Source organism: Maylandia zebra, linkage group LG13, assembly GCF_041146795.1.
Source record: "Maylandia zebra isolate NMK-2024a linkage group LG13, Mzebra_GT3a, whole genome shotgun sequence".
Lineage (NCBI taxonomy): Eukaryota > Metazoa > Chordata > Actinopteri > Cichliformes > Cichlidae > Maylandia > Maylandia zebra.
In genome coordinates, this window is record NC_135179.1 from 18,557,261 (window position 1) to 18,573,375 (window position 16,115).

Sequence of the window (16,115 nt, forward strand, 5' to 3'; positions counted from 1 at the left end):
AGATGAAGACAAATGAAGCAGACAAGAGCAATACTCCAGTAGATTTATTAATAAATTAATTTACCCTTGTGTAGAATGATTGATCCATTTCTTGATATCTTTGGGTTGCTAATATATTCCTCTGAATTTTGCATTACAAAATGTATCTTTGTTAGTTTACCCCAAACAAACACTACATCAATCCTTACAAATATAAAGAGGTGAAAACCAACTGCAAATTCTGTAAAAGCCTCACCCTTAAAGTTCCAGATTCACACTTAGAGTCAACAGATCAAAACACACTCCCCCAGCGTGTTTGGTACAGCGGGGTCATTGTAAAAAGCTTAGCAGTGCAATAACCTTTGTACTTAGCCTTACCAGGCAGATTGAATTAAATCACTGAGCGTACCAGAACACCACCTTTGTGTGCATTTGAAAAGAGGCGGTGGCTTGACGTCAGTGTATGTCATATTGCTTTCGTCAGGCAAATCTCCCTCTGTTCAGGTTCAAGATTTCAAGAAAAGAGATCAGCGTAGTCCACTGGGGGACTAACTCACAATTTAAATGGAATCAATTCGTTTATTATTGCAGTAGGAGATTATTTCCTGTTTCTTATTAAAATGTTCCTTCTTGAGCAGCCTTCTTGTGCTTCCTCTGAATTCCCCAATCCCCGTGTGCATCATTAGTAGCTGTTAAAGCGGAACCTTCAATGAAGTCTGCAGCCTTGTTTTGTGCTTCTCCATTAGCTGGCAGCATTTGCTGATTCTTTTCAACGTTAGCAATTAAAACCCAAAATCTGCTGCCTATGTGTAAGCCATCTTAAAATCTACATAGGATTCAGGAAAGTCAAACAGCGTCTCAGTGCTGAGAATGTACTGCAGCCTAGTCATGCATCGTAGTCATGCATATGGAAAAGCAGGGGGTAATTCTATAGTAAAAGCAACACAGAGAAACATGCAAGTAGCAACTTCTTCTTCAGTAATGCCCCTAATGTTCATCTGGATCCCCAAACCCAAAGATCCAAATGCCATAAACCCCTAGCTTATTTTTAATTGGTGTGTGCAGCTTTAGTGAGTGACCCTGTGCGAAATGAACTGTACATTGACAACTTTCTATGCTCCCTATGAAATGCACAAAAGACAATGTGTTCTACTGAATGCAATCAAACAACAGATTAATGACTGTTTATCTAAAATATGAAGACACCGAGGAAAAAAGGTGGAATGGTGGTTGCTTGATAGAAACACGTAAGGTGTGTCTGTACAGCTACATTTATGAACTTTATGAATGAACGTGGAGTGCAGTGATAAGTCCAAGCGATTTACAGTATTTAGGAGGACTTATATTGCTATCTTTAAATTACTTTCCTCACACTTCCATATAAAAACTCAGGTATATGACTATAACCTTCTACGTTGCTGAGTCACTGAATACAACAAGTAGTCTTTCAAGCTGAGGATTAATTGGTGGCTTTTTTTTTTTTTAAATATAGGTATATAGTTACAATGTTTCTCTTAAAAAAAAGTTGTGCTCTTATTGTTTGGCTTTCTATTTCCGCCACTGGTTAGTGTGTGTTGGGTTGTGTGGCAGTAGTTTGCCGCCTTATGGCAACATTAGGACAGTTCCCTGTGCAAACAGTGGTTTCAGTACAGTATGTGGAAACTGCCTTGTTAACATGACAACTCAATAATAAATATCAGTGTATCAGCTGGCTCAGATACTATCTAAGGCCCTTGTTGGGTTTATAGTGACAAAATTCAAAAACAAGTTACAGTTTAAATGTTATGAATAAATGTTAACCTTGTGGATAGAGCTAACATATAAAAGAAGGATGTACCAGTAACTACAAAAGATGCACTGGTGCAAAGCTGGATAACTCAAATACTACTGTTTAGATCCGTCCAATCACGCTTTATACATCAAGTGGGCCAGGGTGGGACCTGAGTATTTTTGATGGCTACAGCAGATAAGATGGCTCAGTATCCTGAGAGTTGAAGGGGGTATACGAAGAGTTTGTAGTTAATGTAGTTAATCTTGTGAATGATAAAGAGGAAGAGGATGTGTGCGTCATCCCTCTTCCTACATGCCACTGTGCTAGCTCGTCACTGGCTGTTGCTCTGAACCTTCCTCCAAACTGTTTTCTCCATCCCGAGACTTTTTCCTCCTCTTGTTACCTAGAAACAGATGAGAACATGTTGTGAAAATGCAGCAGCTCTCATTTTTATAAAGACCAAAAGCATGATACTTGTACTACTTTTAAATTAAACTTGTCACAAACTAATATAACATCAGATGTACAGTACAGCAGAACTACAGCCTCAAATAAATAGATAAAAGTCATTGTGTTATATTGTATGTGATCCAGAATGGCTTAGTTGCATCTGGAGAATGAGCTTTGCAGGAAGCAGCAGGCTGTTGAGAAAGACGTAGCACATCACCTGTTGCTAAGATACACTCGGCACCGTCGCTATGTCTGACAGAAAAGTTGGGGCACATCTGACAGCATGTGTGGGAGTGCTGTCGCATTAGTGTTCATGACAAATGGCTTACTCACTCAATTTACGCAATAGCTTCTTGCCAATGTTCTCCTCAGAGCTGGACAGAGACAAAGAGCTTATGAAGGGAGAGGTGGATGGCTGAGACTCTGTAGGCACATCTGAGGGAGAAAGTTCGAGAGTGAAAGGGAGGGGGGTGCTACGTAGATACACGGCCCACACTAGGTGACAAGTTCTGCAAAAGATTTTGTAGAGTAGCTTTAAACTGAGATTCCTTAACTTGTGACGTAAGTAAAAAAAATGAACACATCCTCCACAGCTTGAAAACCAGGAAATACAGAGCTATATTCACGCTCTGGCCACTTTACTAGGTACACTTAGTACCATGTTGGACCCCCTCTTGCCTTCAGAACTGCCTTAATTCTTTATGGAATGATCATGATTACACCACCCAGTTGCTGCAGATTTGTTGACTCCACATCCACAATATGAATCTCCCATTCCATCACATCCAAATGGACCTCTATTGGATTCAGCTCTATGCTGGCCATTTGGGTACAGTGAACTCACTGTCATGTTCAGTAGAACAGTCTGACATCATTTGAGATTTGTGACATGTCACATTATCCTATAAACGTTGGTACTAAGGGGACCGGCCATTCTCCTCTGAACTCTGACATCAACAAGGCATTTTCTCCCAGAGAATCATCACTCACTGAATGTTTTCTCTTTTTCTGATCATCATTCATGGTTATGTAGGAAAATTCCAGGGGATCAGCAGTTTTTGGCACCAACAACCATGCGACACAAGTCACCTCTCTTCCCAATTCTGATGCTCAGGTTGTCCAGACATTGTCTACATGCCTAATTACTGCTACATGAAAAAATATTTGTGTTAAACAGAAACAGGTGTATCTAATAAAGTGACCAGTGAATGCATCTCTTTACTTATGGAAAAAAACGTTTTCTGGAAAAAAAAAAATTTTCATTTGAAGATGAAAAAATTAAATGTTTGATTGTTGGCTGTATTGAGTGGCACTCACCATCCTCTCCATGACTTTCTGGCCGGTCCTCATGGATATAGGGAATCTCATCCATGCGAAGGAACACGGTATCATTTGGACTTCTCTGCCCATCAGATTTACTGCCTGTAAAATGAAATTAAACAAGTAAACGAGAAGCAGCATATTTGTAACTCTACCTGAAGAGGGAGCTAGAGAGCTTAGTATTATTTAAGTGTTTTGGGGGCCTCCAAGAGGAGGCTGAATATTAAAAATAGTACCCAGTGTAGGATTAAAAGTAAAAAAGAGGACCTACAACTAGCAGAGGAAGTTTAATTCTTACATGGTAATTTAAAGCTGTAGACACTTTTTTTTTGACAACCAGAGTGGAGCCATCTGTCCGTGACATTTCTTAATGGAACTAACAAGCACACAAAAGTGGGTGACGGGCTACACACTGCATAAGACAGATGGTATGTGGGACCCCTTTAAGCTTCGAAACAAGTACAGATTGGTTGATGTCACATTTGAACGACTCCTGTGAGTGAGTCATTTTGAATATTTGCCGTTTGTGAGTCATTCTTTACGTCTGTCAGTGCCCTCCATAAATATGTTGAATGAATCCGATTCAAAGTGTTGAATTTCTGTGTTAAAGCTTTTCTCTGATTTCAAATATGAGGCCCAATGAAATGTTAATGCAAGTAAAAAAAACACCATCATTTCGCACTGTGCTGAAAAAAAAAAATCACTCGACCAGATGAAAACAAGATGAACTTGTATGGTTATGGTGGGAAGAGAAAAATGTGGAGAAGGAGAGAAAGGGCTCATGATCCAGAACATGCCACACTGTTTATCCGCTCATTATGTGCAAAAGCAACAAAGACTTTCTCCAGGTGAAGAAATTAGATAGTCTTCGACAGCCAAGTCAGTCACCTGATCTCAACTCATCAGTGCGTGATGAATGCAGAATGACCCACAAACAAGCAAGAACCAGCTGCAGAAAAGGCCTGGCAGAGAATCTGAAGGGAGCAAACACATTTGGTAACGTTTGGCGTGTTCTAGGCAGCCAAGTTTTTTCATTTTTCAAGTATTAAAAACCTCTTTAAATTTATTTCAGCATGTCCAATTAGTTTTGAACCTCTGAAATTGGGAACGTGTGTATAAAAATGACTGCAATTCTTAAACAGTTTGCGCACACGTTTTGTAAAACCCCTTGAAGTGAAGTTGAAAGTCTGCAGTTCAATCACATGTTGACTTACAGTCCACTGCAGTGGTGTACAGGGACAGAAGTCTTTGTACTGTATAAAATAAACTATTTGTTCCAAGTTATGTGCTGATTTCACACATGCATACTTATGAAGAAGTAGGGGACGATTAGAGGATGGAATTTTTATTATTATGAGCAGCTGATTTCATTTAATTTCTTAGTTTTGCCATAATTATTTATATAGCTCATCTTCAAATAACAACATGGGGAACATCAAGCTGTGTTTCCACATCACGGGCCATCAGTATGTTTGTTTAAAATAGTTAAATGAATCAATGGTGTTTCTTTAAAATTCTCTATCCCTGCTTTCAGATGCACAAACTTCAATTTGTGCATTTAAAGCTTGTTTTCCTCTTTGAAAGAAAATTTGACCAACACAAGGAAATTCCTCATACTTCAAGTTTAGGTGGTGTAAAAACCTGGTGCTGCCTGAGAAAAATCTCATAATAATAATGGATTGGATTTATATAGCGCTTTTCAAGGCACCCAAAGCGCTTTACAATGCCACTATTCATTCACTCTCGCATTCATACACTGGTGGAGGCAAGCTACGGTTGTAGCCACAGCTGCCCTGGGGCAGACTGACAGAAGCGAGGATGCCATTTCGCGCCATCGGCCCCTCTGGCCAGCACCAGTAGGCAAGTAGGGTAAAGTGTCTTGCCCAAGGACACAACGACCAGGACAGAGAGCCCAGGGATCGAACCGGCGACCTTCCGGTTACAGATACGCTTCCCAACCCCCTGAGCCACGGTCGCCTCATGAACAAATTACAGTTTTTAGTTGACTTCTTGTTAAATAAAGGCATCTATATTACTTACGAACAATACGGTTTCTTTCATTGAGCTGCGAGGTGCTGCGAAGGCCACCATGGGGATGGAGATGTGCAAGGCGTGCCAGTCCCAGTCGAGTGTGTGTGTGCGTGAGGGGGAGGGCGATGCTGTGTGAGCGGGCCTCTGGGACCGGAGGCCTCCCTTTGCCATCAGTGTCCACCGCTTCTGGTGTCTGTGGGCTGCTGTCCATCCTGGTGGCCGTTAGGGCGTTGTGGTAGTGGTTTCTGGTGATCTGTGGGCCGCCAAGAAATCTGCCATTATCATCAGCGTTAGATCTGTGTGTGCAGCCACCGTTAAGAGTTGCGCATTTGGCCGAGAGGAAACGTGCACTGTGTTTAAGAAAAGGGAGGCGAGGTGAAGTGAGAGGGCACATGTATCATCTAAGGTTAAGATATTCATGCTTGAAAAGGAGCTCAATTATCCGCAGTGATTAGCGGAAAGAGGCTGTGTGGTGGGAGAGTTAGAGACAGGATGTCTGTGTTCAGTCAGAAACGGGGATCAGGACATATCAAAGGCAAATCCAGCAGCAGTGGAAGCATTTTTGGGAAATTTTAAGATTAAATGGAGGGAGCTTAAAAATGTTCTTCCTTTGTGGTCCCAAGTTTTTCCTTCAGTGCGCAGGAAATTAGAGATTTAATTTAGCCTATAATAACAGTGGTTTTCTTCATATTTTTCTGGGTTATGTGTGTGCAGCCGTCTGTAACCTTGATGATCTGCAGGTCTGTGAGCTGCCGGACTGTGTAGTCTGGTAAATAGACCCCTCCACCTGCAGTGAGCTGACCCACACTGCCTCCGCTCAGTAATGAATCCGACTGGTTCAGGCTGCTGGCCCGGGAGCTATACCTCTGACCTGAACAGAGCAGAAGAAGGAAACATATTTTGAGGTCTGTTTTTTTCTACATACATCATTTGTAAAGGTCAAAATCCTTAACCAGAATAAGCATAAAGAGTTCACACAAACAAGTCCAAGTTATAATGTCTTTTTCTTCTATATACCTCAACAAAATGTTCAATTGTCAGTTAGGAAAAAGTCTTGAGTTATATTTCTAAGCTCATTTTAGCAAATCTCATAACTCTCCTTCAAGTTTTAGTTATTCTTGAGGTACTTTAATTGTAGCTAACATAAATTATATTATTATTATACAATAAAACCATTGCATAATAATGTTTTTTTTTATCTCTTTCCTTCAGTGTTAAAAAGGTCCTCATTTAATGAGCCATTCATATGCAAAACAAATGATGAATAACCAGCAATCTGTCAAGAGAAATTAGGCACGATCTCAACAGTGCATGCCAGTCTTCCACATTTAATCAATCTGCTGTCACTACATTAAAGACACACACTGGCTCAGCTCCTTGGCTTAATCATCTTATTTCAGTGTAGCACAGCAGCCACGGGTAATGTCTTTGTCAGAAAAATAGGCTAAAAAAAGACTTCTAGGACTGATAAAAATTAAAAGCGTCAACAATCGTTCTCATGATGTGATTCGTGTGTAACAACTTAAAAATACAGGCAAAAGTCAAAAACTGAGCCCTTGTGCTGCAACTTTTGCTCACACAGTGGGTGAAGTGGTCCAACAGGACCCTCCATGGTGCTGTATGCTGCACTGGCCACCCTCATCTTTTACCTCATGCTTGGAAAATGAAGTCATATTTGAACCCCAAATGCATTTTAAGTGACTCACTCTCTTGCTTTACAAGAGAGCAGTAAAATTGTATTTGAATAGTAACTGAGCATGCTTTACGGAAGGTCATGCAGGTCCTTTTAATTCATCTACACTGTTTTCTGCCTGTTTTTGTGTTCAGCACTGTCTAGTGTAATAGCGAGAAAAGCTATTTTTGTCAGTTCAATGCAGAGCGATGAGTCGGAAAGAGAGAAAAAAAAACTGTAAAAAGCTGCTCTTTTGAGATGTGATGATTGTGCAGCTGTTTGAGAGAAAATTCTGAAATGTCCTAAGTAGGGATTTTCAGATTTTTAATGAGGCCTCGCAAATAGCTTAAACTCACCCTGAACATCACACGTAAAAAATGTACACACTACCGCCACAAGAAACCAGGGAGAGAAAGCAAAAGACTTGCTCTGCAGTCTTAGCTGGATTTCATATAATCCTGTGCAGGTCATGTCCTTCCACTGGGAAATTCTCTGAAATCTCTTCTTTTAATTACTTACTTCCCACGGCTGCTGCTGCTCAGCAGGCTGACACTATACAGACACAGGGTGGCATTAAGGCAGGAAATACACTTCACCTCCCCCAATGCACTGCATGTTTTCATCATGCGAGATCCTTCAAAATTCCTCCTCCATATTGCTTCATATTTCCAGTGAATTACCAATAGGCAGTGGTGGGATGACCGCTGGCATGCCATAGTAGGAAAATGCTCCGTTTTCAAACCGAAGAGCCTCTTTTCCTATCTCCACCTCCACCCGTCCCTGCAAGATTAACACAGCCATTTACATGGATTAGGTTTGAGCACTGCGCTAATAATGTGAACAGTCAATTGATTACTCATCTAATGGAGCGTCCCACGCAGGGAAAAATGCACATTCAAATGCAAATTCACTGCCAGAACAATGCTGAGCACACAGATAATTGTTGCTTGCTTCCTAATTCTTATTCAAACCCTTTTTTTTTATCAGTTTAGAAGTACCTGCAGGATCAGGATGAAGTAGTCAACAGGTTTGTTTCTCTGGAAGAGGTAGTGTTGAGGAGCGTGCTTGTTCTTGGGGTCGAACTTTAGGTCCTGCACAACGCTGGGATGTTTGATCAGTCGCAGCAAGATCTTTTCTGACAGGTGACACGGCCTGAAGGGCTCCACCTCTGTTGTGAAACAACACAAGTCAAGGGAGAAACACCACGTCCCCTGGCCTTTGTTCTCATGTTATTTGCAAATGCTTAGCATTCAGCTCATGGAGACAAACACACAAATGCTACCTGTAGCCAAAAAACGGTGTGTTGCAAGCAACAGTTGGGCCGAGATCTTCACCTTCAGCTCATTTTCTGCCACTTTGAAGATAGAGAAGTCCTGCTGTTTCCTTTCATGGTTGGACACGCGCCTTTTTGTGCGATTATCAGCTATGAACAGAAACAAATCCGAGAAAGTGCGTAAAAAAATGTAGCATTTTCTCTGATGATAGGTTAGAGAAGCTAAAGAGTTCTTACCTCATTAATTAGGTTTAATTACTTAATGTGCCATATATGCAGAGCGAGGTCATTGTTTTTGTTTGCACTATAATTAATTAGGAACTACTCTGATGTGGCACTAATTAATTGGTGCACTTCTATATCCAGCATGCTTAGTATATTCATCTAAAGCTGTACAGAGCTGGAGATTATCCAGTGCTGTAACCTCTGACTGATAAATTGGCTTATCCTCTGCAGAGTATTATATATATATATATATATATATATATTTATATATTTTTCATTAAATGCATTATTGCTACAATATTATTTCTAGAACAGCTGGGTTCATGAAAAAACTGTATGACAAAGCTCGAAGAGATTAGGTCCCTCGTGCTATATATAAACACACAAACATTATATGCAGACACACAGGTGCACCACTCACAGAAACTGCTTTAGACACTGTATATAATTTCAACTGCAGCACACTTATATTATATCTTGCTGTCTTCTGAGAGCAGGGACTGCTGTGAAAATGTACAGGAGAATAACAAAGGAAACTAAAATTCAGTGAGCGAAAGCAGGTGCAGACTGGACTAGATATGAAATGAAGGGAGCTTTGCATTTGAATTCATTTGAATCCGTGGAGAGTGTTTCCAGCCAATTAAAAAATAAGGGGATTATGGCGATTATCTGAAGAGACTGGGTCATTTAGTCACATTATTTAATTAAGAATTAGGAAGGAGCTGGGAACAACAGGGGAGAGAAGGTGGAACCAATAGCGGGATGAGAAAATAGCAAAGTAGATGGACCACAAAAAAACCCATTCCATTCCAACCCATTCACAATTCATACTACAGCATTATTAGTTGCAGTCCTAATAACTGGTATGGGAATTTATGCTGATTATCTGGGCATTTTCCAGTGACTGCTGGAGAGCACAAAGCTGAACAAAATGTGACAGCTGCTGCAATAAATTAAGCGAAAATCTTCTCAGTAGGGGAGCTGGAAGCAATAAGATAGCCCTGATGCAGAGCTTCATAAACACTATGTTTATACATACTGTACAGATCTGTCTCATCCACAATCTCAGACTTGATGATCTCCTCTATAACGTCCTCAAGGGTGACGATGCCCATCACTTCATAGAAGGGGTCTCCCTCGCCTTCGCTGTTCACCCGCTGCACCACTGCGAGGTGGGACTTTCCTGCAGTCATCAGAAAAGAGAAGAGGACAGGTTAGAATGTTTTCAAAATGGGAGCTCGGGCTAAAAACTGCTCGTGCAATGTGCTGAGAGGCAAAGTGAGCAGATAAAAATAACTCCAGTCAACAGCCTCCAACTGGCTCTGTGCAGTCAAGATGAAAATCAGCATTAATTCACCAACTAAAAACCTGAGGGATCTATCCCAGAGGTTAAATTGAAAATGACTTCAATGCCAGACTTGCCCTTGTTTGTGTTCTCAGACAAAAAGAAAGTGGACATTGGGGGATTAGTCTCCAGACACTTTGACAGTTGGAAGACTTGGCTTCCTTACGTAAACACAGAGATTACACAATCAGTCTGGGGATGCCTGCATCTGCTGAATAAACTGCCCATGCTGCTGCCGCCTCGGTAAACACTCATGCCCACACGTACACACACCCACAGCACATCTGTACACATCCATGAGCAAACCGAGGGCTCACTGCGACTGTGTTTAGCTGAACGCGACAAGCCTGTCGGACACAATGACGTAGCTCGCCAGCATCATCCTTGCAACAACTCGATAGAGCGAATGTGACAAGAAGTCAACGCCGCAACCAAACTTGAACATACAAGGACAGAAAAGTTAAAAAAAAAAAAATTATCAACACAAACAAGTTGCTCTATATTGATATTTTTTTTTATTATCATTATTTTCTGTTCCACTCACTTAAAAATCAGATATGTTGAAATATGCTGAACTCATCAGTCTGTTCTGCTTTCATCAACACGAGTTAGTCTGGTGACCAAATAAGTTACCTAACCAAAATGATGTCACTAGACCACAGGTTCCAACAGACACATGAAAAAGTCTCCAGCCTCACTTTGAATAAAATCTGTGGCTCAAATAAGATGGGCCGATTTAGGGGATCACCGCCAAGGGATAAAATGGATCAAATGCTTTAATCCACTGCAACAAGAGAAAAAAAAAATCTGATTGACTGACTGGCAGTCATATCCAAACATGAACCTCTGGGTTGTGAGGGATTGACTGAGATGGTGAGGTTGCACTCACTCAGGTCTATGTCTCTGCAGAGCTCAGGTGAGTCAGCGACGGATTTGCTCTCAGCTGCTGATGTGCCTGGGCACCGCATTACATCATTCATATGTTACATAATACTCTTGCAGAATGACGCACACTTACTCACACACGCAGACACACATGCCCGGAGCAAAACTGGGTCCTCCATGGTTGTCCCTTTTGCAAAACGTTTCTCCTCTACCACTTTCTGTGGCTCCGTCAGTCTATGTTAGAAAACTGTGTTTTAGATTGTGCATGTTTGTACCTATTTCTATCTGCTTATTTAACCACAGCATTAAAGCCAAAATGAGATCTGGAATAAAATATTTCATTTTATGTCTCCGGAGCAGTAATTTTCCTCTACACTGGTGCACAAACAGCTTATGAAAACAGTTGGTTTAAACTGTGTCTACCTTCTGTGGTTTGTTAATTGAGTCTGAGCCTATTTTTTGTAGTGTAGTTGCGGCGTTGACTTCTTGTGACATTCACTCTATTGAGTCGTTGCAGGGATGATGCTGTATTAAAGTGGCTTATTTTCCAAAATATGTGTAATTGAATCTATTCGGTTCTGTTTTTAGATACAAGTCTTTACTTTGTGTGTGTGTGTGTGTGTGTGTATATATATATATATACACACACACATGATAAATGTATTATAAATCTATATAATGTTGTTTAGAGTTCAACCAAAAGCAATATTAAAAGGAAAAACCTATTATCTTTAATGCATTCTAGTAAAATTTATAATGCAGTGTTTTTATAGGGGTGCTGCTACTATTACTTAAGAATAATATAAGAATAATAACCTTGCCTTTTCCTAATAAAAATCTAATATTTACAGCAGCATAAAACACTGGCTGCAAAAGCCTAAATGTATAAATGGAAGTCTGCTCTGTTCAGGTTTCGTACATCAGCTCAGTCAATTTGATTGCCAAATGCTTTACATTGAGCAGGCTTGCATCAATATACGAGCAACTGTTTGGGAATGTAATCCCCTTATAGTGTACTTTCCAAGGGTTGGATGTTCACAAATAATATGAACGATAACATAATAATTGTCATATTTAAAATCTTTTGCAGCCTGAAGGCTCTGACCCACAAACACAAGAAGGTGCCATGGTAAAGCTTTCCAGGATTTTACTGCAGCCATCTTCAAACGAGCCATACTCATTGTGAAGTCTTACTATTTTTATTCTGGTCTTCAGGAATCAGTTGATTCTGCTTATTGGTAGCTAAGGATATCCCACCTCTTCACCCTGAAAATTTCTTTGTTGTCATGTGTTTAGAATAACCGTCCTGTTGCATGATAAAAATTCACCCTGAGAGTTTTGATGCGTATGATTCAGAGTGAGCAGGCTACTTATCCTGGCCCTTCACCAGCAGAATGAATAAATAGACAGTTATAAATAAAAGCCAGCGTGCCTGTTCATTTGGCAGCCATACACACCCAAGCCATAAGAGCAATACCACTATGCTTGACATATGAGGTGGTATGCTTTGACTCATGAACTGTTTCTTTTTATTCTCTGGTATTTCCTCTTTCATTTGGATAGAGCCTGATGTTTATTTCAACAATCCTTAGGATTTGCTTTCCACGACTCCCCCGGCCTTCCTTTTGTATGTTTTTGTAAAGTGCATTCCATCTTTTTTATTTTAGATGTTTGCAGAATTTTGTATCTCGTGTTGAATTGTCTGAGGTTGTGGTCATTAAGTATTCTCTTTGTTGATGGCTGACAAAGAAAAACATGCCTCTAAAGAACACTGTAGAAAGCATTTTTGAGTTGCTGTGCAATCATAAAGGGGGGTTTTCTTCAGCATGAACATCCACAAGAAAAGCAGCTTCTTTGCTATTGATTTTGGAAAGACTTATATTTGTCTGATAGATTTTTACTTGTTTGATTGCATTATCTTTTCACTTGCTCTGTCACCTTTTTACCAAACAACTTTAAAAAATAAAAAAGATAATTGTAGCTGAGACTGGAGAATCTTTCTATTTCAACTTGAATGTTTATGAGGCCTGAAAAACTGAAAAATGCTAACTGTCTGCATGGCTAAGTTCTCCATTCAACAGTATGTTTGCAGACGATAGTATCTTCCTGGTGACATTTCCATTCTTTACTCTAACACAGACCTCACCTCTGCCCACCAACCATCTCAGTGAGACATCATCACAGCTTCCAGCCAGGCTTCCTGACCAGCAGGAGGCTTTTAGCCATGAAAGCAAAGTCGGAGGGAGGTGAGAGAGGAAGGGAAAGGTTGGAGCTGAATTTTTCATGGTTGCTCTGCAGGGTTGGTTGGCGATGACCTACAGAGTGGAAGGAACTTCAAAGTCACAGTGGGCTGACAATTAAGTGTGCACAAATAATTTAAAGGTGAAACCAGGCTTCACACCCAAGAGAGACACACAAGCGATGCTGACACACATGTGGGTCAAGTGTGAGCTCATGGATCACTTGTGCCAGACCAAAGCTATATTTCATAATCCCAGGCAAGGTGAAGTGTAGTGGACCTCCTGAACTGTAAGTGGCAACATAATTCATTATCTTGCCAAGGCCAGCTGCATTCAGCAGACATGTATTGCCCTTTCTTTGTCTATAAAACAGATTTCCTTGCATAACAGCTGTGGCAGTGTGTCTTTATTTTACAATGTGACACTTTCAGTCGAGGAGTCAGAGGTTTTTGCTACTGAGCGCTAAATCTGAATCATATTTAATGTTATCAAGACTGAACATAGTCCCTAAAGAGAGGCAATGCACTTTTCCTCTATAGTAAACTGATGTTATCACTGCATGTGCGGCAATGCTGTCAATTCACTTATCAGCAAAGATGGCTATCAGAGAAGAGAGAAAGATGAATTCTGGTGTAGGCAAATCGTGCAAAATTCCTTTTTTGATACAGTTTAGCATTTCAAGCATTTTAAGTGAGGAGCCGATAACTGATACTTGCATAGAAATGGGTACCGAGCCTGGGGCCAGATGAAGTTCACAGTGTTGTCATGGGAAGGCGACTTAAATCTCTCTCATCACATAAATTCTTAAGATAACCCTATTATGGTAGCCTCTAAACTCTAGCTGAACCAAACACACTGTGTGACACAGTATCAGATTTCACATATGTCTCTCACTGCTCTGGGGATCAAAGGGCTTTACTGGCAGGCCCACTTTGAGCCAATGGGCTGATGTATACATTGACTTCTGGACTGAAAATGTAGTTCTTAAATGCACAGTCACTTCAAAGAACATTTAACTCCTAACTGGTGGGAGGTTGCTTTAAAACATATGGCGCCTCACATGCTCAGCTGACTTCTTACTCATAAGTTGTGTAGAGGTCCTAGACAGGACACACAGGGAGATATGAAGACTGCAGAGACCAAACCTCTGATATGATTTAAAGTGAAGTGAGTTACCTCTCTTAAATTCCTCCAGCATCACGTCCAGCTTGGTGTCACTGAAGACGCAGTGCATGGGATGCTTGTAAAACTGAGTAATTGTTTTCAAAGGAGTGCAATCGTCAGGATCCACAAAGGCTAAATCTTTGACAAAAAGGATGTCTACAATGTTGGACCTTTCGTTCTCATAAACAGGGATGCGTGTGAAACCGCTCTGCATCACATCCGACATGGTGCAGAAGTCCAGCGCAGCATCTGAGGACAGCATGTAACAGTCTGACAGCGGTGTCAGCACATCCTCTACGGTCTTGGTCCTAAGCTCCAGGGCTCCCTGGATAATGTTGAGCTCCTCTTTGACCAGGTCGTGGTAGGGGTCTGTGACACGCAGCATGGCCACCAGTTTCTCCCTCGTGTAAAAGTTGCTGATCTCTTGGTGCAGCATAATGTCCAGAATCTTGGAGACCGGGTAGGCGATGGGGAAAAATATCAGCATCAACAGGCGGGTCGCGCACAGGGTCTTGGATGCGATGGCGAGACTGTGCCTGGATGCCACCGAGTGAGGTAAAATCTCGCCAATAAAAAATATCCCCAAAGTGCATGAGGCAGTGGAGAGAGCGGTCATTCCTAAGATCTGGCACATCCACACCACAAAACACGTGTTTGTAAGCACGTTACCCAGCACCACAGTGCAAAGGATGTAGTTGCCATGTTTACGCACTGACTCTATTTTTCGCGCGTATTTCTGTTCTTTCTCTGTGCCGCTGTTCTGCAGGACCCGCAACTCGACCGGGTCCAGAGACAGCATGCTAATATTCAGCCCGCTGCACAGAGCAGACAGCCCCAACAAGAGCACAGAGACTCCTGCCTGCAGCCAAGCATCTGCCTCTGGGGGTCTCTCCACCACCGCCAACCAGAAGTCTTTGGTGCTCAAGTGCTCCCATTTCACTCCATCGAACGCGCACATGGAGTAGTATTTGATCACCTCGTCTCTGCGCAGGTCTTTGGCGAGCAGCTCCACTAAGACTGAGTTATGACTTGAGGTGGATCTGAAGGAACCCAGCAGCTCGATGTCTGAGCTCCGGGCATTCTCCTCTTCGCATGGATTCCCCCTGGACAGAAGCGGACTTTCTGCATCTCCACTGTCCCCACCTGGTTCTTCTATAAACGCGATCCACGGGGCGGCAGGTGCTGCGTCCGGTCTGCCGCTGATGTTCAGGCTGTTGGGATTTTCGGTACCTGGAGAAGCGGAGTAGTAAACCCTCAGCATGAAGCGGGTCCCCTCGATAGCCCTCAGTATCCCGTCCTGCACGGACAGTTCTCCGCTCTGGGTGTCTTCAGGCCGGACGCCGAGCAGCGCCGTTGTCTTGGCCGGCAGGGAGGAGATGGTGACGGTAAGAAAGAGGAGGGAGAGCCGGCGCGGATGCAGGATGCTGCAGAGAGCATCCGCAGCATCCGCAGCCATCATGCCGAATGAGCCGCTGAAGGACACGGGAGAACTGGGTCACGTGGTTTGCGGATGGGATGGATGGAGCAGCTGGGTAACATGGAGAGAGAGAGAGAGAGAGAGAGAGAGAGAGAGAGAGAGAGAGAGAGAGAGAGAGGAATTCAAGTGTGTGTTTGTGAGCTGGCACCTTAAATATAAATGACAAATCCTGACGTAAGCCTCGCTTATTTGCTTTCTGCTGATTTCTATAAATAGAAAGCAGGAAATGCCCAATCATTTATGATTCATGCGATAGAGCCCCTACAGCTACGCCAGAGGAAGA

General features: G+C 41.9%; 1 protein-coding gene across 1 annotated transcript; it reads right to left on the minus strand.

Moving 5' to 3' along the window:
* Positions 1 to 29: 29 nt before the first annotated feature.
* cnnm1 (cyclin and CBS domain divalent metal cation transport mediator 1) lies at positions 30 to 15,853 on the minus strand. Its single transcript, XM_004555814.3, has 10 exons — positions 14,368 to 15,853; positions 9,761 to 9,904; positions 8,506 to 8,646; positions 8,222 to 8,391; positions 7,904 to 8,003; positions 6,277 to 6,422; positions 5,561 to 5,804; positions 3,518 to 3,622; positions 2,534 to 2,635; positions 30 to 2,153 (listed from the first exon to the last, which is right to left on the minus strand). The coding sequence occupies exons 1-10, from the start codon at positions 15,812 to 15,814 to the stop codon at positions 2,074 to 2,076; spliced, it is 2,679 nt and encodes an 892-aa protein (XP_004555871.2). The 5' UTR covers positions 15,815 to 15,853; the 3' UTR covers positions 30 to 2,073.
* Positions 15,854 to 16,115: the final 262 nt, after the last annotated feature.